The 23,855-nt window shown below is 48.3% G+C and overlaps 2 protein-coding genes across 5 annotated transcripts in view; one reads left to right on the top strand and one right to left on the bottom strand.

Annotated features, from left to right (window-relative positions):
* RASAL2 (RAS protein activator like 2) overlaps positions 1-3,527 on the bottom strand; it is a 186,827-nt gene extending 183,300 nt beyond the window's left edge. For 2 of the 4 annotated variants that reach the window (XM_075096862.1, XM_075096863.1), the window contains exon 1: positions 3,259-3,527. In XM_075096862.1, the coding sequence (XP_074952963.1) occupies positions 3,259-3,421 (163 nt within the window). In that variant the 5' untranslated portion in view covers positions 3,422-3,527. The remainder of the gene's footprint in view (positions 1-3,258) is intronic. The other 2 variants (XM_075096859.1, XM_075096860.1) reach the window with 1 other exon arrangement.
* A 269-nt stretch (positions 3,528-3,796) lies between these two features.
* LOC142058386 (quinone oxidoreductase-like protein 2) lies at positions 3,797-21,600 on the top strand. The gene is given in 8 exon segments (XM_075095506.1): positions 3,797-4,078; positions 15,010-15,057; positions 16,460-16,564; positions 19,994-20,079; positions 20,081-20,167; positions 20,622-20,730; positions 20,732-20,848; positions 21,535-21,600. Coding segments are annotated over 8 exon segments (900 nt in total).
* Positions 21,601-23,855: the final 2,255 nt, after the last annotated feature.

Raw genomic sequence — 23,855 nt, 5'->3', positions numbered from 1 at the left:
ATTAATCCAGGCAAGATGATCTCTTCCCTCCTACCCATTACACACATGCCATGAGTCTGAAAGGAAACCATCATCCAGAACACATGTTGATACATATTTTACAGAAGTGTTAGTTGTGTGTCAAAACTAGTTCTTGGAAACATCATCTAACAACACTCACGTGATTTGTGTTTCACGAGCAATTAAACCTATCACTCTGACAAGCAAATTTGCTGTTCCTGTTCACTATTCAAACATGAGGTTAGAGGAAACTGACTACATTACATACTCTGTCCTTCAGTAAGGAAATAGTATTTCCATGGTTTGATAACGTCCTTGCTAATTCAGTTAACCAGAAGCTGTCGAACCTCTAGAACACAGAATGAGAAAACTACACTCGAACTACTGCAGTAACACAGGAAATGCAAAAATAACCAGACTATTATTTAGATCTCATAGTGAAGTCAGACGAGACCTCAGTGTCACACTGAAATCACATCCCAGACATTGTAAAGTCCTACTATATTCACGTCACTGTCATACTGCTGGCAAGCCACAGAGACCAGTAATGATGGTACTTTACTACTAAATTCCTTTCTCTTGTGCTAACAGCCGAAGTTTTACAGGCGCTGCAACCTGACCAGCTCCCCTCATGCCAGTAACTACCTCCTTGGATAGAGACAAAGTGGACGGCACAACACTGCAGAACAGAGATGTGCAGAAATCAACAGTCGTCCTTAAGCAGCTGCTGAACTCCTTTTCTTTAGAATAAGAGTTTCGATTACTTGAGCCACTGTTCAGTCAGTCACCTTTCATTTGGAACAACTCCCCAATGCAGCGGTCCACGTTCATAAAGACATGTGGAAAAGAGATGCTATGACATCAAAAGCTGCATTTCTTGCCACACTAGAAAATGCTTCTCCACTTTTCATATGTTAGATATTCCTTCCCTCCCCCAGCCATTCATGGTGAAATAAAGAATGAGGACACTAACACCAATTATCAGACAATACAGACAATAAGGCTAAGCTTTCTGCTCCTGCTTTCTTTCGCTATGCTACTATGGTTCCTCAAATAACTGTGCAAGGCTTTACTTTTAATCCTATAAATAACACTTGTCACTCATAGGTTTGTAACCCATATTTAGTTGTGCACAAACATGGCAGAGTTTCAGCTTGATTCATTGTCCGCAAACTTCTCCAGATGTGTTCATGCAAGAAAAAAAGGCTAATAAGCAGGAGAATACAAATACTAGCTAATCCGATTGCAGTTTCATAAGGAAGGAGAGAAGACACTACCACATTAGGGCGAGAGATAACGAGTTGTTTTTAAACACAGACTACGCATAATTAGTTATTGTCCTTGGGCTACAAGATGCATCTTTACATGCTTGAAGTCTATGCTGATTTTTATAGCCTGTGAGCTAGCTGCTCTGTCACAGGGAATTTTTTCCTATTTATCTACATGCTAGTGTCAGGCTACAAACACATCACAACATATGACGTGAGTTTATCAACAAGCAATGTTTTTTGCTGTGGCTAATTTTGAAACCACATTCCTGCTTCCACTCACAGAAGATGTAACCTTGGGTAACAACCAGATAGGCTGGTGCCAGACATCCTCTTCTTAAGTGCATTCCCATTTTACCTTTGGAAAGTATTCTACACAAACAAACAATTTGAAGGCAATCTGCTTTCTTTGGAGCTCCCCCTGACAACAGAGAGATTTTTTTAGAAGGCTGCGCTTTACAGTCTCAGCATTAGGCTAAGAGTAACAAAAGAAAGCCACGCAAGAAGCAGCCAGCTAGACACAGTGGAAACTACTAAAAATCCCAAACTTCTATTACAATTAATTGTGCTAAGTATAACTTTGCACATTGATGCACCAGACAGAAAGCAGACAGACAACCTCGTCCCACTGCACCAGCTTTTCAAGCTTCCAAAATAAACACAACAGACTGTGCTCTCCAGAAAACCTGCAGCCTGATCTTCCTCATTTGATGTGTGCAGAGGCTAACGCTGGTGGTACTCCCAATAATTAACGGCCATCAGCCAAGAAATTCAGCAGAGTTCTTGTAGATAACTTATTTATGTCATCTTTGTGTTTCAGGAATAATGCAACCAATAACAGTTCAATGATATGGGCCACAGAGAGCATTTGCTTCTAGTTTTACAGACCAGTGAAAACCTGGAGAATCACTTTGGGATTCAGGCCAGGGGAAGAAGATGACGGGGACAACCAGCAGCATGGCAGGATCTGATGTAAACAGAACAGTAAATGAAGATCAGTAAAAGGAAGTGTTTTTATAGGTTCTTCATAATATTAGGCACGGTAACATAGTAACTATACGTTCAAACATCACAACCGCTGTCTTTTCAAGGATGGACGGTCAAATTTGTTACAGGAGGAAAAACGAGATGCTGTCTGCAGTGATCTTTACTCTGCAACGTGGGAGTAATTATCGTTAGATTACCAAGACAAACAAGAGGGAAAGACAAGGAAAAGATAAAACAATTTCCACTATTGAGGTGCTGATCGAGAGATTAAGCCTGACTGCATTTCAGCTGGGAGCCTAAACAAACCAGAGCCCGGTCACATAAATCAAACTAATTTTAAAAGGTTACATACCAGGGAGAGTTTGAGAAAGAAGGGGAAACAACGCCGGGTCCTGCACCCTGGCCAAACTGCTAAAGATTTTTAACATCCTTTTTAGAAATAATAAAGGTGACAATCTAACAGACACCAGTAAGTCTGGGGCGCGGGGACCCCCGGTATCAGCACCTCCCAGGCCTTTAGTACCTCATTAATACCCACCAGAGCCAGCGCAGCCCTGCGTGCACTCGCATCCTGTACTTGACTCCCGGCGACACAAAAGGTTTAGATGCGGATCCCCGCCCGGTAACACCGCGGCATCCCCCCACCACCACCTCCCCGCGGGTGCGGGCCCCCGCTTAACGCCGGGGCACCCCGCATACCAGCCTGAGGGGGGACCGGCGGGAAAGGGGCTGCCGAGGGGAAGATACGGGGTGCGGCTGAACGCGGGGCTCCTGTCGCTGGGAAAACGGGCGGGGTGTGGGGGGGGGCAGATTAAGGAGACTCGGGGAGCTTCGGCAGCAGGGGAAAGCGGGGTGTGTGTGTGGACAAAAAGTTAGGGCCGGGAAGTTTTCCGCCGCTCCCAACCTGCCGCCGCAGCCGGCAACGGGCCCCGGCCCGCTCGCCCCCCCCTCCCCGCCCGGCCCTGCGCGGGGCCCGGTCCCGGTCCCGCCGCCCCCCTCTCACCATAGACGCGGACCCAGCCCTGCTGCTGGCAGACCGACTCCAGCAGGACGCGGTCCAGAGAGCCGCCCGCCGCCTCCAGCTCCTCCGAACCCAGCTCCGGCTCCGCGAACGCCTCTGCCGCCCAGGCCGCCGGCTCGCCCGCCGCCGCGGGGGGCGCCTCCATGCTGAGGGACCGGGCGGGGGGGGACGACGAGGCGCCGCCGCCCGGCCGGCCGCGCCGCGCCTCGTTTCGCCTCAGTGCGCGCCGCGGCGCGGCTCCATCCCTCCCTCCTTCCCTTTCCTTCCCTTCCCCGCCCCCTGCGTCAGCGCGGGAGGAGGCGGCGGCCGCTGCCCGCCCGCTCCAGCGCCCGGCGGCCCCAGCCCCGCCGCTCCCTCCGCGCCGGCGGCATCCCGGGCGAACAGGCGCGAGCAGTGGCGGGCCGAGCGCCCGGGGCAAGCGCTGGACGGCGGGGTTCGGCCAGGCCAGAGTAATCGCCCGCCGAGGCAGCGAGCCGAGACCCCTCCGTCCCTACCCTGAGGGAGAGGAGGGCGGCGGGAGATGGCGGGCAGCGCTGGGGCGGCCGCGGCCCTTCCTCTCTCTCAGGGGGTGCGGGTAGTGCTCCCCCCCGGGCCCCGCATCCCCACGCTGCGCCCGTCTACTGCTCGGGACTACGGAGGCTTCTTGTCGTGTCCCCCGGGGGGGTTTATCCCGGCCCCCGAGGGAGTTCAAAATGGCCCCCGGGGGGTTTCCCCTCAGGCCCGGCAGGAGCCAGCCCGCCAGGGGAGGCGGGAAAGGCGGCTGGGAGCGGAGCTTGTGGCTTGGCTGAAGCATCCCAAAGAAGTAAAAATGGGGATAAGCCCACGGGGGGATCTGCTGGGGGGTGTGTGCTGAATGCATCTCGCAGCGTCCCTCCCTCTGACCTGCTAGTAGCAAGACAGGAATCTGAAAATGATGGGTTTAGACTCAAAGAGCTGTACGAGATGGGGTTCCCCGGGTTTCTGGAGTGAAGACCTTTTGTCAGCGTTCACATCGCGCTTCAGGAGCATGCCTAGTCGAGTCCGTTAAATCTTTCATGCACTACACAGTCCCTTTCTTTCAGGCACATGGGAGGGAGGTGTGCTGGGAAGAAAAGAAGACAGCTAGCTTGATCATTTCATTTAGGGGATTGCAGGTTCTTTTCCTGAATGCCTATTTGCTGATCACCCTGATTACACAAGGTTTTAATTTTCCCGTTGCTTAAAGTTCCCATTGCTTAAAGTTCCCATTGCTTAAGGCGTATGTGCTTAAAAATCCAAAATAAAATGTCTGTAAGCATAGTGTGCGTCCCACAGTGTCTTTTAAATCACAGTATTGTAACTTGAATTTTCAGGGAGGGTGGGCAAAGCTTGCGTCAGGTTCCTTCCCTGTAATCTCTTGGCCTCTCCATGACCAATATGAACTGGGTAAATTCATCCAAGCACGTAGATTCAGTGATTATCTCCATGGTGCATAGAGGATTTAGCTAATCAGCCATCTCCACATTTCTCACTGAAATCTAAAGCTTAGCACGGCTGTCTCTGTACACAACTTCTGCATTAGTATAAAGGGACTAACAATTTTTTCTTTATTGAAATAGCTGTCGAATTAGTGTGGACCTATAGCAGTTATACAGCCGTAGAGCTGCTTTAAACTACATACAGCTCCCCCACTTTCTAACCATGCTTTATGCCACCTTGTTTTATTTTGCACTACTACAGAATAAGCAGGTTCACATAGTGAGTTACTGCAGCTTGACTGAAGAGCAGTGACTTCCCTCTGAAAGAGCCATAACTCTCTAATCTCTGCAGCTTGGCAGGTTGTGATCAGCTGCCCAAACCTGAAGGTTTGTCTTAGGAGTTCCCACAAGTTCCTCTTGGGAGCTGGGGACTTGCAAAGTGGCAGCGAACGATGCCCTCCTGATCCAACTGGATTGGAGTACCCTCATACTGGTATAGTTGCGTCTGTGATGGAAGATGTATTAACTATTTCAATGGAGGAAAAAAAAGTCCTGCCAGCCCTATGATTAATTGACGAAACCTCATTTCCTGTGGGTTTGTGCCTCATGCTTCACTGAGAGCTTGACCTGAATAGTGCCCTACAATTGGCTCATTCTCCATCTGGTTGGGAGCCCTGTTTTCTGAAATGGGATGCGTTCGCATTGCAGTTTTTCCATTGTATGGTGGGAGTATGTGCCCTGCTGCAATCTCCAAGCTGAGTTTAGAAACAAAGAAACCTCCTTCTCCAAAATGTTTGGTTGTCTGGTGATTGGCAGGACTGGTGTAGCCCAGTTTCTTACAGATCCACACCTCAGCATAGGTCACCTGGTATCTAGCAGAGGGTGGACACCATCCATGGAAGGCTTGTAGGATTGCTCTGCTTTACCTTGATGCCAGTTTTCATTATTCCTGCAGGGATTTAATTAGCTCTTGGACCTTCATCCCTCTGTTTTCTTTGTTTAAAACAGACCAGTAAGTTCAATGCTTCTTGAGGTTGTAGGAGGTGAAACCCAGGATCAGGAGAAAAGAGAGATCCTGTAAGCTTGGTGGTGTCAGCCTCAATTCTCTGGGAAATAAGGATTTTAAAATTACCCCTATAACCAATAAAGAGTTAAACCAGGGTGCAGTCTGGCGAGGATTCCTCCTTCTACCACTGGGACAGGCACAGGGCGATTCTGCACAGTTCTGCACAGAGGCAGCACAGCAGGGGCACCCGGTAACCTCTCTTTGTTCCTTCCCACCCAAAACAGGCTCTGCATCCTAATTTCCAAAGGACTGGGAGCTAAGAGCATGTGGGCTACTCCTTCCAGAGCAGGCATCAGCATAAACTGCCACAATAATATCGTAAAGCAGTAGGAAAACCAATTTTTCCCTCCTACATTTTTTCTGCCCTTGCTCGCTCCCACTACTGCTGATAATACGACAACATACGTATTCTCCAAGCTTATCACTTAGTGGTCACAATCCAATAAATTTTTCAAGGTTTTCCCCTCCTACTGTCCCTGCAGCCCCCTTCTCGCTGTCAGCCTCCCAGAGACTTCTCCATCCCTCACACAAGTCTGGGGTCATTACCTGCCGCAGCTGCAGGGAGCTTGCACAAGCAGCTGCAGAGGGAAAAGGGGATGAAGCTGCACTGAGAAAGAGAAGAGGAGCTGGTGCGTTGCAAGGGAAGGATGTGGCTGCTGAGTTACTGCCAAGAGGGGAATAGTGGAGTTTTAAAAAGCTGCCACGCAGTTCTGGGACAACAATTACACAGGGGCGGCGAGCAAGACACCAGCAACTGGTTCCCGTCAAGTGAGGACCAGTTGTATCTGCAAGTATGATGAAGCAAGGTCTGGAACAACTGGATAGTGAGGTTTCTGAAATTCACACGGTAGCAGAAAACAAAATCCATTCTCCTGCCTTTATTTGTGGGGTTTGGTGCAATATAAACAATAATATAGAGCAGGGATGACTAAAATAGGAAGGCTGGTTTTGCAGGCATGACAGTAGCAAAAATAGACATATTTTATAAATAAAGATGTCTTGGAAACCAGAGACTCCCCAGTTTCATGCTCGTCAACTCAGCTGTTCTGGCTGGGGGTCTGCTCCTCCAGTCGCGCACAGGGGATTTGTGCAAGCGTAAATGAGCAGTGATAGAAGCACATGCATGAAATTCCCTTTGTGTAAAGCAGCCCCATTAGTTGATCTACTCATGGCCGTCACGTTAACCCACAGGCTCTAGTTAAATTAGGGCTGGAGGTTTGCTCAGAATAGGTTAAGTCAAAGCATTTGATGGGAGCTGCATATGTATTTCCATTAAGCCAAAAATGGTAGAAGAAATTGAACTACATCAGTCTGGCTTGAGAAGATAAAGCTTTTGAGCTGACCTTCTTCCAGGAGAATGAATTTGCATCTTCAGGAGTGAGCAAGTCTCACTTCAGTGATCTTACCTCAAAAGAAAAGCAATAATAGAATGAGAAGAGACATGGAGGAGGGTGGTAAGGACAGTGGAAGTGATGTGATAGATACCAGATGAGGAGGAAAGACTAGAAAAATGAAGAGACTCCAGTTTGGAAGAACAAACCCTTGGGGCAAGTGAAGACACAGAAGTCTGAAGAGGTCAGAGAGGTCTGGTATGGACCTAGAATTATTTTTCCCTGTTCCTCACAGCACAAGAGTGAAGGAGCGTGGAGAGAAATGTTCAGGAGTCGGGTCTAAAGCAGACAAAAGGAAGTACTTTTTCACACAACACATAATTACATTGTGGAACTTATTGCCACAGGATGTCATGGAGGCCAGAAGTATAAATGAGTTCCAAAAAAAGGATTCAACAAATTCATGCAACCTCCGGCTCAGGAAGTCTCCCAACTGCTGATTACCGGGAGCCAGGAGGGTATGCCGGAGGAAGGATCACTTTATACTCTCCGTCTTCCGATATCCCTTCCTAAGCATCTGCAGCTGGCCATGGCCAGGCGCTGGTTATTACCCAAGGTGAACGTTTATTCTAAGCCAGCCTGGCAATGCTTATATCCTCCCGGTAACTCCCTATGGATGGAGCCTTAGGGACCAGATGCGTCTCCTGGCCAGCTACAGGACTGAACCCTAATTTTGTTACCTCCAGCCCAATGTGGTCCCAGTGAAGTCCATTGTGGCCACTCTGTGCTGATTTAGGCTGGTGTAATTGAGGCCAGATTGAGCCCTGAAACCTTCAGAGACACTCTTCCGTTTTCCCTGCCCTGGGATTAAGCACTGAAATCTCTGTGCTAAAACCCTCTTTGAACAGGGATGGCAGATAATGCGCAAACTGATTAAAAAAAACCAGCACTGAGGAAAGTTAAATATTAAAGAGCCAAGGCCCACTTTTAACTGCTGCTGCCGTCCCTCCTTCATCTCATGCCAACTGCCTCCAGGATACATATGCTGACACTGAATTTCTACCTCACAAAAGCGGCCGCAGCATGGGCTTTAAACTCAGGCCATTAATGCTGGGATAGGAAGCAGAAAAAAATAGAACAAAGGCAGCGAGGGGCTCCACCAGCTTGCACCCACTCTGACCGTGCCCGATCAGTCCCTGCGGCATCGCAGGGTGGCTGCCCCGGCACCCCCTGCCCCAGCGAGGCATTTTCCTCCTCCATTGTTTCCTTTGATTTCCCAACATCAGTAGGTCTAAAATATTTTGCTGCCTGCTTAGCCCTGTTGTAACCAAGCTATAATTTTCACTAGCAGAGAAGAGGGATTTTGGAGAAACATCTGGTCTCATTTCATCAGGATAACAGCTCTGTCTCTATTTATACACATGCCAGGATTGTTGTAGCTCTCAGCTGTTCTTCTCTTGACGTCTCCTTTCAAGCCACTGTGTCCCACTCCGTTGGGGCAGGCGGCGGGTCAAGGCCAGCATGCTGCAACGTGAAACAGAAACTGGTCCTAAAAATGGGGACTTGTGAGAACTTGTCCTCTCAACACTTGGCGCTCACTGTCTTTCAGGATTGTGACAATGTGCCTGGATGGAGAGGGTGCTCCTGGCCTTCCATCCTGGTGGCAATAAAACAGGGAAAACATGTTCAACTGGGAATAGCAAGTTGCTCAGTAATCCCAGAGATTTTGCTGCTTTGGGGATCAGGCCTGCAATGAGCCAACCTCATTGGTGTGAACAAGCCGACCTCGATAGTCTGAATTTTCTTCTGAAATCACAACGTGGATTTCGGAGGAAAATTCAGACCATTGAGAAGAGACCAGCTGGCCCCGGCTCTTCTCTACAATGTGTTAAGAAATAAGCTGTGACCCTGCAGAGACATGGGAGGGTCAGAGTCTCTGCTTGGGAAGGCGGCATGTCCTACTTAATTCACCACAGTGGGAAAAATCTGCTCTGCTGCTTCCACTCCAGCGCTCACAAGACATCACATCTCATTCAGCATGTTGAAAAAACCCTCAAGTCAAACGGCCAAGTACCTGGAAAATTACCAGACCGCACATTCAGCAGCACAAGTTGCAGTATAAAATGAACACTCATCTCCTGAATGATGATGGTGTGTAGGTCGGCATTAATCATCTCGAGAAAGTCTACTCCACTGCCCTGCTTTTCCCTCAAAGGGGTTGTTCCTCTCCTCCCATCCCAATCCACTTCTAGCCCTGCATGCCCCCAAAACACAGATATTTTAGCATCACTCTCTCTCCTCGTTTCAGGAGATCTGGACTGTTTATTAATTATTTTCTGATACAGAGCTACAAAAGGAGGAGCCACTCGGAGGCACAGATTTTTGTAACGCAAATAAGACCAGCATTTTCAGGTGCTACTACTGATTGTGCTGAGGTTGCAAAATCCCTGGAACTGAATTGAATTCCACCCTACGTTTGTACCGTCTGATGGGATCCTGCCCCTTCAATATGCTACTTCAAAATATTATTCTCAGCAGTGACCTGATGTTGGGTAGATCAATACCTGTTTACTCAGCTCGTGTCTAATTTTCATATGCGCTTGGTAATCCACGTCTACCTGAATGCAACAGCAAGGGCCACTTGCTGCCTATTGCATGAACCAGAGAGAAACATGCACCCTTCCTGAAACACCACCCTTTAGGAGCAACTCTTGAGGAAGGAAATATGACTCAGTCTTGGGAGAACATGGCCCAGATATAAACCCTGGTGATTCTGTGGACGGTTTGGGGTGGAGAGGTAACCATTTGAGCCCTTGTAAGCTCTTCACTTCCAGGAGTCTCCTGTTTGGGAAACTTTTTTTTCCCCCCTTATTTAAGTCAGTCCCTTTGCAGCACATTGAGTATCTTTGCAAAACGTGTCGGAAGTGCACCAAACTGGCCAATTTCTCTCTAATTGCTGAGAAATGTTCTCTCACCCTGAGCAAAACTACTCAAAGGAGACTAAAGGAGCAGCCTGAGGTAACAACAGCTTATCCTGCCAATGGGATGCTAGTATGGTGAAATCTTTGTCTCTTTATCTTTGTCCCATCCCCTTTATGAAAAGCAAATGTGAAGGCATGTGCAACGCTGACATTTCTTTCCCTCCCACGGAATTTGGGGAGGAAGGGAATGAAGAAAGGCTCATGCTGGAATACAAAGTTCTGATTTTGTATATCTTTTCTTTGGGCCCTGGGGTGAGAGGATTGGATGCAAAGCTTGAGGAATGGCTGAATGTGGCCTCGCTGCGGTAAATGAAGTCTGACTAAAGGCACTCACAAGTCGGTGCAGGGTCCTTGTTAAAGAAAGTAGAGGTTCTTCTCTCTCTGCTGGACATGCTCAAATCCTCTGCTCTGGCAACATGTCCCTCAACCTTGCACGTCAGGAATACCCAGATGCAAAAAAATCCTTCAGCTTGTCAAAGGCAGTCAGTTTTAAAGCCCAAATGACATTTTTTTCCTTTTTAATAGTGGCTGCCTGTCTGTTGCTGCCCCTACTTTACAACAAAACAACCAGCCTCCAGCAACCTTCAGAACAGATCTGTAAAATTCTGCAACTGACTCTAACAAGCAAAGGCAAGACTGTGACAAAGTTGCTGGCCTTCTCTTCATGGGCTGGATCATCTTCAGGGAGTGCAGGACTGTAATTTAAAAATGTAGCCTTTGAACTGGTCCTTTTTTTGTGATAAAGCTGGTCCCCAGGATATTGCGGAGGTGATGACAGCAGATGCTGTGATGAGGCAGGGCAGAGGGGTCTGTGGGATGGACATGGGGCCAGTGAAAGGGTACATTTACTGGACTGTGCTCAGCCAAAAAGGTTTGGGTTTTATCTTTGGGCAAGAAATAAGGCCAACAAGGAAGGAATTATTTGTTTGCCCCCATTTTTCTTGTCAAACTCCAGGTTAGATGACTTGGCTTGAACTTTAAGAAAAGAATAATTACTACATTTATCTACATCTCTGGGAACACAGGCTTCTTCTTCTGGGCTGCTTATATTAATTTATCCAGCTTCTTTCTGCTATATTTTTGTTCTGTGTTGCCCAAACAGATGGGTTCCCTTCCTTTGCTATTGTGAGCAGACAGATGCAAATAAATAGGTGCTTCTGCTCTGTTGTGTGGTTACCTAGAGAGGCTGTTGTTTGCAAACAAAGGCTCTACCAGGACACAAATAGCCTAGTTTGGTGTAGCCTGGAGATGCACTTCATTAAAAATACTGCCGTGGGGTCCCCCATGCTGCCTTTCAATGTTTGTTATTGGAGCCGAGTGCAGCTGCAGTGGCAGCATCCACCAAAGCAGAACTGATCAAGAGTGCTGTAAGATGCTGACATTTCAGAGGAAAGGAGGAGCAAAATGTATAAGCTCTCCTCCTCTCTAACCTATTGTCCCTTTAGATGCTTGAATAAATAAAGGAAAAAACATTGCTCTGGAGCACAGGGCAGCCATTTCATAGCAGCTCACACACATGGAAATGCAATGTCCAGCTTTCTCCCGTCCTGTGAGCAGACCCAGGCAGTTGGTACACATTACCATGCACCACAAATGGTAGCTGCTCATGGTTTTACAAGGGTTGGGTGCCAGTTTGGGAAATTTCCTCATGGACCACATGGAAGCAGGGACTGTACCTGCCAGCTCTCAAAGACAAGTGCAATCCTGCCTCCCACAGGGAGGGCACCTGCAAAGATGCTGGGATGGAGATGCATCTCTGCCTGTCACCTGTGAACCTCCTGGGACCAGAGCCTGCCCCATGGGGTTGGTGGCTGTGGTGGGTCCTGGTCCAGGACTAGGCATCATGGTGACAAGAATAAGATACCAGTGTAGCTGTTGTAGACTCAGTCCCTGTTAAAAATGCAGAGATCATTAAAGCTACCCGCCCATGCTTGTCCTTGTTCAAGCTGCATTTAAAACAAAATACAGGAATCCTAGAGCTGGGTCCCAGTATAAAAACACTGCCATTTGCTTTCTGCTTTTCCACAAATAAAACATGCATTGACAGTGGTGCCATCCGTACAGGAGGGGAGAGAGTCCTGAAGGTGCTGAGCAGGCAAGAACAACAGTCAGCAGCTGCAGCACAGGGAGAAGGCAAGCAGTATGGGATGGTACCATTTTTACAGTCCCTATTCTGCCCTTAATTATGAGCTTAAGTGGTGGCTAATAAAGATGATCCAAAACAAATAAATTGAGCTGCTGCTCTAATTAAGCGGCTTTTGCTGCATGCAATGAGCCAGACCCATCTGTGTCATAGTTCAGCAGAAGCCAGGAGGGTTCCACGAGGGATTCATTTGAATTGCATCTGAACTGCTTCAAGGAGGAAAATGTAGTGCTGACCATCTTGTTTCCTACACTGCTAGCCAAGAAACACTGGTCTGTTCCCTAGACAGTCATCCTGGGCAGCAGCACAGACATTCACATCCATTTTATTTGATTGCATCTGCCTTTAGGGCAAGTACATTAATGTGAGACCTTCCATCGCTTATTGGAGGGAGGCTTGAAGCTGTTGGGAAACAGCGATTGTTTTTCTGGCCAGATAATAGTAAAACAATAACGCTTCATGGCTATGGCCCTGTTTTTTAACCAGGCCCATACAGCAGAGACAAGAAGCGATTACTGTTGGACATATGTTTATTTGATAGATGAAATGCGCTGACAGTCCCCTTGACAAATTGCAACAAAAGGCTTTTCAGATTATCTACTTTACCTCACAGGTAGGGGCTGATGCCTGGGAAGGGCAGATATGAAGGACAGCATGTACAGAGAGCCCACGCTGTGACTGCCCTACAGATATACAGCTTTAATTTCAGGACCCTGAACTTCCAAACTGCAGCTAACGCTCCTGCGAGCCTCTGCTCTCCAGACATGCAATGCCTGGTCATCTCTGCAGGTACAGACCAAAAGGTTCAGGGCTCCCTGGAGACCAGTGCAAATTTTTGCCTGAAAAATACTGAGCATCTGGGAGGTACATAGGATATTTTTCCTCTCTCCTCTGTATTATCTATGGAAGAGTGTAGTCTCAGCACTGTATCTTCTATGACTACAGCTGGTATTTTAAAATTAAAATCCACTTGCCCCAGAGAAGAGGCAGTATGTGATTCTTTTGCAGAACTCCAATCCAGGTTGTGTATGATGTCTTGTAACACCATGCCCCAGCATATCTGAAAATGGTACCAGCGTTCAGCTTGAACTGGCTCCCTTCTCCTTCATGTTACCATAACACACCAGGGCTAATAGTCAAGACCTTGGTAAGAAAGGCATTCTCTCCTTAAGAAATTAAGACACCATTTATTGGAGCTAATACTAGAAGGAAAAAGGAGGTGGTGGGAGCATAGAAAATCTCATGTCCATTCAGATGCGGGTCACTCAGTTGTGCAGCATCAGCTGGATCTCTATCAGGGCATGGCACCTGGCACAGATCCCACCCATCCACCCTGCAGGATTTTATTAGAAGAAACCAACTCTGTTCCTCATCCCAAGTGCCAAGCAAAAGCATGGTCACATGTGAATGTGCTGCTTCACTTGAAGATAAAGACAAGGACGTGCAGGTGGTGCAATCACCAGTGCCAGCCAGGAGCTGCCTCTGATATGATTAGCCAGCAAATTTTACCCTGTGCCAAGGGATACATGCATGGCATGACATGAGCTGGACAGTCACATTGTACATGCAGCACAGCACCTTCACAGGTTAGCTGCTATGTGGACCAGTAACTGTTGGATGTACCATGGTCTTCCACTTAGGGTCACTACAGTAACAAATAGCCATGCTGATTTCTCCAGACCCACATTTGTTGTCTTCTACTCCCTTCCCCGTATGCATTCCCATCTGCCTTCTGGACTGTAGAGTTATAAGATGTTTCAGCCCAAGAAGCACACTGTTTTCTCTGAAAATACTTCTCTCTGAAAATGGTATGCAAACAGCAATGCAGCTTCAGAGTGGGAGATCGCTTGAGGGGAAAGGATGAGCTGCTGGTTAAACCATGGGATGGAGAGTCAGCAGATCAGTGTTTCTCATCCCCTGGGCTCTGTGAGCTTTGACTCACTCTGTGACCCCTGTGTGGTTCATGCATGTTCAGTTTCCCCATCTGGAAAACCAGCGTGATGACATTGCAACAGCAGCACATGGCCATTTATAGCTGCTGGGAACCACCATGGATGCCTGCAAAGGCACGCTCTTTCATTAAAAAAAAAGAGATAAAAAATCAAACCTTCAGGATGCAAAATGCTCCTCTGCAAAGTTTTCTGCCAGTGTGGTTCACCAGAGCTGCAAAGATCTACTTAGATATTTAAATATTTACCCAGCATTTAAATATTTACCCAATATTGAAAGCATCAGTCAGCACTCAATGCCTGGTCCCCTGGGGTTGTACAGCCACATGGGCAGCTGTGCCCTGGGGAGCTGCATTGTAGGGCCAGACTGCCAGGGCCTGCAGCAACCCTGCTGCCTCCCCAAGGTGGGATGGGGCCTGGGGAGGAGGGGGGTGTCTGGACGGCCCTGAGGCACCCTTTCTTTTTTTCCCCTTCCCCTTTTCCCCATCCACTCCTCTCCCCCAGGCCTGCCTGTGGCTCAGCCCCAGGGCAAAGCTTCCTTCGCTTCCCCTCGAGCCCAGCACTGAAGACCTTTGCTCCCACACCACCTTCCTGGAGCAACCCCAAGATCCTCCTTGGCTTTAGCTGGGAGTGGTTTATGAAACAGTGCCCTGGCAAGAACAGAGTACAGTTTTACCTCCTGAATAAGTAAATTATTATTTATAATTTTTATATATATAAGTATAGAAGAAAAGAATAAGTAGTAAAAACTGCATCTGTGTTTCAGGCTGGGCACCCTGCGACAAGCCTCCTGGAGAGGAGACGCATGGGGCTTCTGAGCGGCAAAGCCCCTGGTCTTGCAGGATGTCCCATCCCCTCTTCTGCAGCTCCACCAGGTGTACCAATCGCTGCAAAGGCTTGTGGCATCTGATGGATTGCCAAGAACAATCCAACGCCCTTATACTGGGGAAGTAAATCAAGTTGTGTTCCTCGGGGGAGCTTGTACCTGCCCTGCTCTATCCCCACGATCTGTTGTCCCTCTGCTCCCCTCTTTCAGCTCCAGCCTTCCTCTGCTTCAGCACCCTTTTCTCTTCAGATGTCTCCTGCTGTCCTGCCCCCTCTGCAAACACTACTGCCATTGCCAGGGGTTCATTAAGAGTACAGAGGCCACCAGTCCTCCACAGCTTCATGCACTGGAGAAGGCCCTACTCTGAGAATTTGACAGCATCTCCAGCTCCTCTCCACTTGCTCTCCCCTCTCCATTTGCCCTGAAACTCTCCACAACACAAGAGAGTGCTGCTTTTCATATTATCTGGACAATGCTTTACAACAACATAAGCCCTGCTTTTAAATCATCCCCTTTAACGCTACGTTAGTAAGAATAGAGCTGTCTTTCCTCACCAATACATCTCCAGGCTCTTTACAGATGAGAAGAGGGGTTTTGCCCCCACTTTACAAGTGTGGACACTGGACTTAGACTGACTTGTGCAAGTTCTTGTGCAGAGAAGCAGCAGCAGAGACGGAAGATGTCATAAGTCCCATCCCAGTGAAGTTGCCTAAGAACAGGACATACAAATAGACAAAGGTTACGTACAGGTTGCAAAAGGTAGAGAAGATAGAAGGAAAGAAGTTTAAATCCAAGATGCGAGGCAACATGATGTGCAGATCTCACCCCGCTTCCACTTGTCACTTCCAGTACCCGCCATCCCATCCCAGCATACACTCAACCATGGCAGTGGGGTATTCAGTACATATTTGCCATGTCTTTGAAAGAGCAGAGCTCTGCAAAAGTGGTTTGGTGTGTGTCATGTCCCTCATTCCCTCCCCTCTCTCCCCCCCCCCCAGTTATTTTTACTGGGGAAAGGGGATGACAAGTTTAAAATCCACAGGGCCTCATATACCTGCACCAAGGAGATAAAATCCACAGAAGTCTCCTGTAATGGTCGACATACACTGAAAGATTAAACACCCTGAATTGAAGCATAACACCAGCTGTCCCAGCACAATAGCTGCTCCTCAATGCATGCTGTCCATTTCCCACCAGATCCCATGGGACAACATCCCAGGGGAGAATCCACACAGCTGTCCCTGGTTTTCTCTGGTTGATGCTGTGACCCTATGTTTTACAGAGCACCAGTGTCTTTTGAGAGATGGGACAGCACAGTGGTTAGTGTGACAACTGGAGAGATCAGGGTTTGGTTATTCAGACTCTGCTGCAGACTGAAGATAGTGTCTCTAAAACTCTTCTGCTGTTGTGGGACAGAAGGGGGTTAATGTTTGCCCCCTTCTCTCTTGCAGGTCCCAGTGGGTGTCCATTACTGCAGGTTAAATTTTGCTGGTATCTTGGCCTGCCAGAGATTGTATGAGGAAAACTGTGCTCTTCCCTCCACTCCTGGTGAGAAGGTGACTGATCTGCACAGAAAGTGTAGAGTGACAAACTAACATAGTAAATTTTCATTGGTTTAGGAGCAGAGGAGCAGCCCTGGGAAACAACGGCCACTGCATGTGAAACAGAGGCTGACTTAAGGCAGCCTCTTGGCGCCAACATGACCACCACATTTTAACATCCTCTCTGAAAATACTCATTGTAAAATATTCTGCATTTTCAAGATAGTGTGCAAAGAGCACTCACAGAATCACAGAATGGTCGGGGTTGGAAGGGACCTCTGGAGATCATCTTGTCCAACCCCCCTGCTTGAGCAGGCACACCCAGAGCAGGGGGCACAGGACCACACCCAGGCAGGTTTTGGATGTATCCAGGGAAGGAGACTCCACAACCTCCCTGGGCAGCCTGTGCCACTGCTCTGTCACCCTCACAGGAAAGAAGATTTTTCTCATGTTTAGGTGGAACTTCCTATGTTCCAACTCGTGCCCCTTGTCCTGCCATTAGGCACCACTGAAAAGAGTCCAGTCCCATCCTCTTGACACCCACCCTTCAGATATTTATAGGTATTAATGAGATCCCCCCTCAGTCTTCTCTTCTCCAGGCTAAACAAACCCAGGTCTCTCAGCCTTTCCTCACAAGGGAGATGCTGCAGCCCCCAGATCATCTTGGTAGCTCTCCACTGGACTTGCTCGAGCAGTTCCCTGTCCTTAAACTGGGGGCCCCAGAACTGGATGCAGTACTCCAGATGTGGTCTCACTAGGACACAGTAGAGGGTACACAGTAGAGGGTAGGTAACCTCCCTCAACCTGCTGGCCACACTCCTTTTAATCATGCTAACCTGGGGAGACCTACAGTAAATATTAAGCTTTCCCGAAAGCTAAGAAAACCAAAGCATAGAGAGGCTTTGGGTAGGGCTGCAATAATTCGCATAAGCCCAGGACAGCCTAGCATCGTGGGTAGGGGTGCCAGCCGGCCCCTGGGCAGACATGCCACCCTGGGACCCTTCAGCCTGGCATGGACACAGGGTCTGCTCCGGTCCTGAAGGCACATCCTCACCCGTTTCAAAAAAAAACCTCTGGCCCTCAGCCCCTGTGTTTTTCAATGCCCAGGCAACATTTATGTAGTCCTTCTTGCACTAAGCCCTTTAGGCTGAGCCATCTCCTTTGGCTTTGCCCATCCAGCAGCGTTGTGTCTTGTGCCTTGATCGCATTTCTGAAGGCCAAGGGCATGAAACTGTCCCTTTTCCTCAGCAAAAATACATTATTATTCCCATGTGAAATAAATCCCTACCTAGTTAAGCAAGCGGTTGCCGTCTTCTGGGCCGATGCTGCCATCTTCTGCCCACCTGGTGCTTTACTGCCGAAAACTTCCCCAGCCCCTGGCCCAGGGACCTGCCCACATGCAAGGTAATAGAGAGGAAAAATGCAGGAATGTATAAATTTAGGAATGGTCTCATGGTCCCTCATCGATCACCGTGGATGGCGATCCAGACGTGTGCCACGGGGTTGTCCTCTTCAAGCCTTTGCACCGTGGTTGTGGATACAAGTGCTGCGCTCTGCTGGATGAAGGAGAAGGTATAGGCGCTGCATGAGGAATCACACTCAAAAGATGAAGGGGGTAAACATGTGCAGTTAATGCAATTGCTAAGTGGCCTTGAGCTTGAGCTGTTCACAGTTCTTCCTGAAAATGCAGGGAAAGAAAATGTTTAATTCAGAGAGAACAGCGGGACTGCACAATTTCTCTCCTAACACCCATCCAGCAAGAGTTTTTTTGGCAGGGATACAGAGTAATTGTTGTGACTGGCACTAAAGCTATGGTGGTGGCGTGAGTTGTTGATCAGAAGTTAAGGCTACAGAGCATTTGTTTTCTCAAAACTGGAAAAGACTTTTTCCTCTTTGTTCAGGACATCAGGTCTGCCAGAGCTGCTGCTTGCAACCCTTTGATTACTTTTTTCCCTTCCCCTGGCACCATCCTTGGGGGAAGATTTTACCGAACAGCAGGCTGTTAAAAACATGTAAAAACTGTTAAAACAGATCTTTCCACATAGCAGTCCCCTATGATGCCTCACTGTGGGTTCAGCTCAGCAAAGCTTCAGCCCTACCCCTCCTTGGGATTGTGTTGCAGGTCTTTATATGCAGATGTTGTGGCAGATCCCTGAAGGTGTCCTACAAGGATGCAGTGGTATTGCTGATGACCTATGTCACAGTCTCACTGGTTCTGAACCGTAGGACACACCTTCAGCCAGGATAAGTGGCAGCAGCAGCTCAGAGGGCAACGCATGAAGCATGACCCCAAATCTGTGCATTTCAGCTGTCAAAAATGGTGTGGCATCTTTTGTCTCTGTTGCACACATCTGTATAAACTGGTGCAGATAATTTCAGGTTTGCATCCTGATTTTCCCTCCAAGAGGGGGGAGGGGAAGTGTGCAGATCCCATGGAGGTGAACATCACAGAACATCGAGGGGGGATGCAGCCAGTGAGCTATGTGGTCAGCAGCCCTGACCTGCTGAATTTCGACAGTATTAAGTTGTCAGGGCCTGCAGAAAACACAGCTCTTATAAACTAATGCAGATACTGTGTCAATTTAAAACTGTTCAATGGGAACTTTCTAGAAAGAATTTGATGTTCCTGGTGAACCTGTTCAGCACTGAGAGAGCTTGTTGTCCATTTGCGTCTCTCCTGATGCTGCTCTAGGGCAGCAGCTCTGTTTTGGAGGAGCAGGGTTGTACTGGTCTGCCTTGGCCAGGGACCTGTAGTGGGGGATATCTAACTCACTGGATTTTCAGTAGCAACTGAAACGCTGAGTTCTCCGCTCTTCTGAAATACAGCAACATCACTAGACAAAGCCATGGAGATTAAGCAGCTTCCTGACATTCATGCAGACACACAAACATCAGAGGCAGGGACACCCTGCAGAAACCATGTCTACACCTTGCTTCATGCAATCCTCCTCCCCCTGCCCCACAGCAGAGGCATCTGTTCCTGTCTGAACAGTACAGGAGTGACATTTTCTCTACAGCCAGGAGTTAATGTACTTCTGCTTGTAAAGCCATCCAACAAACATGGATCCTTGCTTAGCAGATCATTTAACTTTGCAACATCAAAGCTTTGTGCTGGGGCAGAGCCAGTGCCTTGGGTTCAGCTGAGCCGAGGGAGGGGAGAGACGTCCTTTCCAGAGAGGTACTCCTCAAATAGCTGCAGTACCCAGCATGTCCGTGGTTGCAGTGGGGATTCTTGTGGCCTTGAAACATTGTCCCCTTCAGAAATCCATTACATGTTTCTGCCATATACATATATGCATTTTAAGTATATATAAAGAGTCAGGCCTTTGGCTCTAACTTCCTGTTTGCTGTAAATAAACAAACATACCTCCAGCCTGGGATGCTCTGTATTTCTCTGAGCAGGGCAGCTTTCACACTGGGTGGTGGGTTTTCCTTTGGTCTCAGGTGGTAGTGGCAGCTGGAAGTGATCCCACGTATGAGCTGGCTCTGATGAGTGGCACAAGCCACAGCATGAACTACAGCCAGAGCAGACCGAGAGGAGGTGAAGATGCTCACAAACAGCAGAGCAGTCGACATGGCTGTCAAAGCCATTACTGGGGACAACTTCAAGGCACCTCTGTAAAGTTGCACTGAAATAAAAGCCCTGTCTTGCTCTGCCATATGACAAACCCATGTGAGCACAGCTGATGCTGTTGACCCACTTCAAGGTTTTGCTGCCCATTGGGAAAAGGTTAAGTGAACTTGGTGGGCTCTGTTTGCAGAGATACAGCAAAGGGGAGGCTGTTTTAGGGTCTGGGTGAAGCTGGTCACCTCCCAGGGGCAACGCCTGTGCTTAAGTCCCCTTTGCACAAGGGGAGGTGTGGGTGGGACAGGACCTTGGCTGGCTGCCATTCTTTTAGGGCTTTCAGTATGTTCTCTGAAAACCAACGCTAAATTACAACAGGCCAGAGTGTTTCATACCGGAAAGCTCAGCATCCACAGCTCTTCAGTCCTCCTCAGGATGCAAGTACTGCCTCAAGAAAAGGCATGATATCTCTGCTAGATCTGTCTTCTTCCCTCTCTCTTCTTGCAGGTTGGCATGGGAGGGTAGGATTGTGGTGATGGGTTTTACTAGAGGAAAAATCCCCTCAGTTCCCACTAACTTGATTCTTCTGCTGAATGTGTCTGCCATGGGAGCACAGTGAGTCAGAGTACCAGGAAGACGATTTCCCCATTTTTTCATCTACCTCCTCCATTCCCCAGTATTTCTGGGAGGGAAACATCCATCCCCACATTGAAGCAGTCTTCAAACTGGAAGAGGTAAGCGTGAAACAAATTCCTCAGGATTATTTTAGCAAAGCTTTTTTTGTAGATAGAATCATGGTTTTGTGTGCAGTCAGGACCCTGGCATAGAAGCCTCCAGAGTCCTGCTTCTCTAAGAAAAAAAATATTAACTCAAGAAATCCCATTTTCTCCTCACCCTTTTTAATCTTCTTTCATTAGGCTTGAGCCAGGGAGTCATTAACTCCTGGTTCAGTACTGCAAGGCCAGGATTGCAATGTGCTCTATGGCAAAGTTACATAAAATCGCTCACTCCCATACCAAAGAGTTTGTGTTCTTAAAGAATAATGCTCTGGGATGACATTTTAGAAGTGGATTAGTGGATCCTGATGTGCCTTCATTTGCATTTTCCCCTGAGCAACTCTGAAGGTGTTCAAAACACTTTTTTCCCCTGACTTGACGGTATTTTAATCCTTAAATAATGGCTCAGCTCCTCAAAAATATTTATGTAGCCACCATCCAGCACACTCAGAGATGTAAGGCAGAGGAATACTGGTAGCTTGTCTGATTCTGAGTTATTTCAATGCCAGCAGTGGATCCCAGGGGTGGAAAGCACAGACTCAGATGCAGACTTCTCCCATGTGTCCTCATTCTGCCCCTTCCTTCCCTGCAAATCCCTGCCCTGATGGCCATCACCATAGATACCCAGGGCTTTGTGTTTGCAGGTAGACAAAGCCTTCAACCATGTGCTCCAGTGAAAGTCCTGTGAAAGGTCATCATCATCTCCATGAAGTAAATCACAGAATCACATAATGGTCAGGGTTGGAAGGGACCTCTGGAGATCATCTTGTCCAACCCCCCTGCTTGAGCAGGCACACCTAGAGCAGAGGGCACAGGACCACACCCAGGCAGGTTTTGGATGTATCCAGGGAAGGAGACTCCACAACCTCCCTGGGCAGCCTGTGCCACTGCTCTGTCACCCTCACAGGAAAGAAGATTTTTTCTCATGTTTAGGTGGAACTTCCTATGTTCCAACTCGTGCCCCTTGTCCTGCCATTAGGCACCACTGAAAAGAGTCCAGTCCCATCCTCTTGACACCCACCCTTCAGATATTTATAGGTATTAATGAGATCCCCCCTCAGTCTTTTCTCCAGGCTAAACAAACCCAGGTCTCTCAGCCTTTCCTCACAAGGGAGATGCTGCAGCCCCCAGATCATCTTGGTAGCTCTCCACTGGACTTGCTCGAGCAGTTCCCTGTCCTTAAACTGGGGGCCCCAAAACTGGATGCAGTACTCCAGATGTGGTCTCACTAGGACACAGTAGAGGGGGAGGATAACCTCCCTCAACCTGCTGGCCACACTCCTTTTTATGTACCCCAGGATACCTGTTGGCCTTCTTGGCCGCAAGGGCACAGTGCTGGCTCAGGGTCAGCTTGTTGACCACCAGCACTCCCAGGTCCTTCTCAACAGAGCCGCTTTCCAGCGAGTCAGTCCCCAGCGTGTACCAGTGCATGGGGTTGTTCTTCCCTAGGTGCAGGACCTTGCACTTGCTCTTGCTGAATTTCATGAGGTTCCCCTCAGCCCAGCTCTCCAGCCTGGCCAGGTCTCATTGGATGGCAGCACGGCCTTTTGGTGTATCAGCCACTCCTCCCAGCTTGGTATCATCCGCAAACTTGCTGAGGTTACACTCTGTCCCTTCATCTAGGTCATTGATGAATATATTGACCATGACTGGACGCAGCACAGACCCCTGGTGAATGCCACTAGTAACAGGCCTTCATCCAGACTCCGCCCTCTTGATCAGGATCCTCTGAGCTCTGCCATTCAGCCAGTTAAATGTGCTGTTTCCCCAGAACTCAGCAAAGGAAGAGACTCTCCAAGCTCCCACCCCAACAGTGGGCAAGGCAAATGAGTCAGGGACACAACTTAGTTATGGTGGGTTAAGAAGTTGCTGTGTGTCAGATAAGCAGGGGTAGCTGTTGATGGCCATGTGCTTTTAGCCTGTCCCCTTTCTTAGCTTGGAAAGGCTCCTGCCAAGGCTTAGAGCTCTGCAGCCCAAGGGAGAAGGGGAACCTTTGAAGCAATTGCTCAGTTGTGTGGCTGATGCTTTGCTTCATGCCTTCACACAGCCCAGGGGACCCCATAGCTTTGTCAGGGATTTCTTGCATGTCTGTACTTGTGCGTTTTATGGTAAATGAGAGGATCCCCATCATCAAGCTTACCTTGTGAATGTCCTATATCACCACATCTGCAGGATCTATAAATTTGATCGGGTTGCCTGGCCTCCCAAAATCTTAAATAAATTTATACAGCACTAAAAAACCTGACCCAACAACATTTCTCAGTGGAAGAGTCGCATATATTGTCCAGATGTAAGCTGATTTCTTACACAGCCTGTCCAGTCCCATCAGTAAGCTACGGGACATTTTTCCCTTATTGACAACAGCCTAATATCTTGTGCTGGCTGTGGTTATGGAGCAGAGGTAAATATCTGTCACTGTTTAGCCCCAGTCAGCAGCCAAGCACCGCGCAGCCGCTTGCTCGCTCCCCCGTGGTGGGACGGGGGAGACAACTGGAAAAGTAAAAGTGAGGCAACTCATGGGTTGAGATAAAGACAGTTTAACAGGTAAAGCAAAAGCTGTGCATGGAAGCAAAGCAAAACAAGGAATTCATTCACTACTTCCCATGGGCAGGCAGGTGTTCAGCCATCTCCAGGAAAGCAGGTCTCCATCACACATAATGGTTACTTGGGAAGACAAATGCCATTACTCAAATGTCCCCCCCTTCCTTCTTCTTCCCCCACCTTTATATGCTGGGCATGACGTCATATGGTATGGAATATCCCTTTGGTCAGTTGGGGTCAGCTGTCCTGCTGTGTCCCCTCCCCGTTTCTTGTGCACCCGGCAGAGCACGGGGAGCTGAAAAAGTCCTTGACCAGTGTAAGCACTACTTAGCAACAATTAAAACATCTCCGCATTATCACCACTGTTTCCAGCAAAAATCCAAAACATAGTCTCATACTAGCTACTACGAAGAAATTTAACTCT

This window comes from Phalacrocorax aristotelis, chromosome 6, assembly GCF_949628215.1.
Source record: "Phalacrocorax aristotelis chromosome 6, bGulAri2.1, whole genome shotgun sequence".
Classification (NCBI taxonomy): domain Eukaryota; kingdom Metazoa; phylum Chordata; class Aves; order Suliformes; family Phalacrocoracidae; genus Phalacrocorax; species Phalacrocorax aristotelis.
This window is presented reverse-complemented; position numbering and strand designations above follow the sequence as displayed.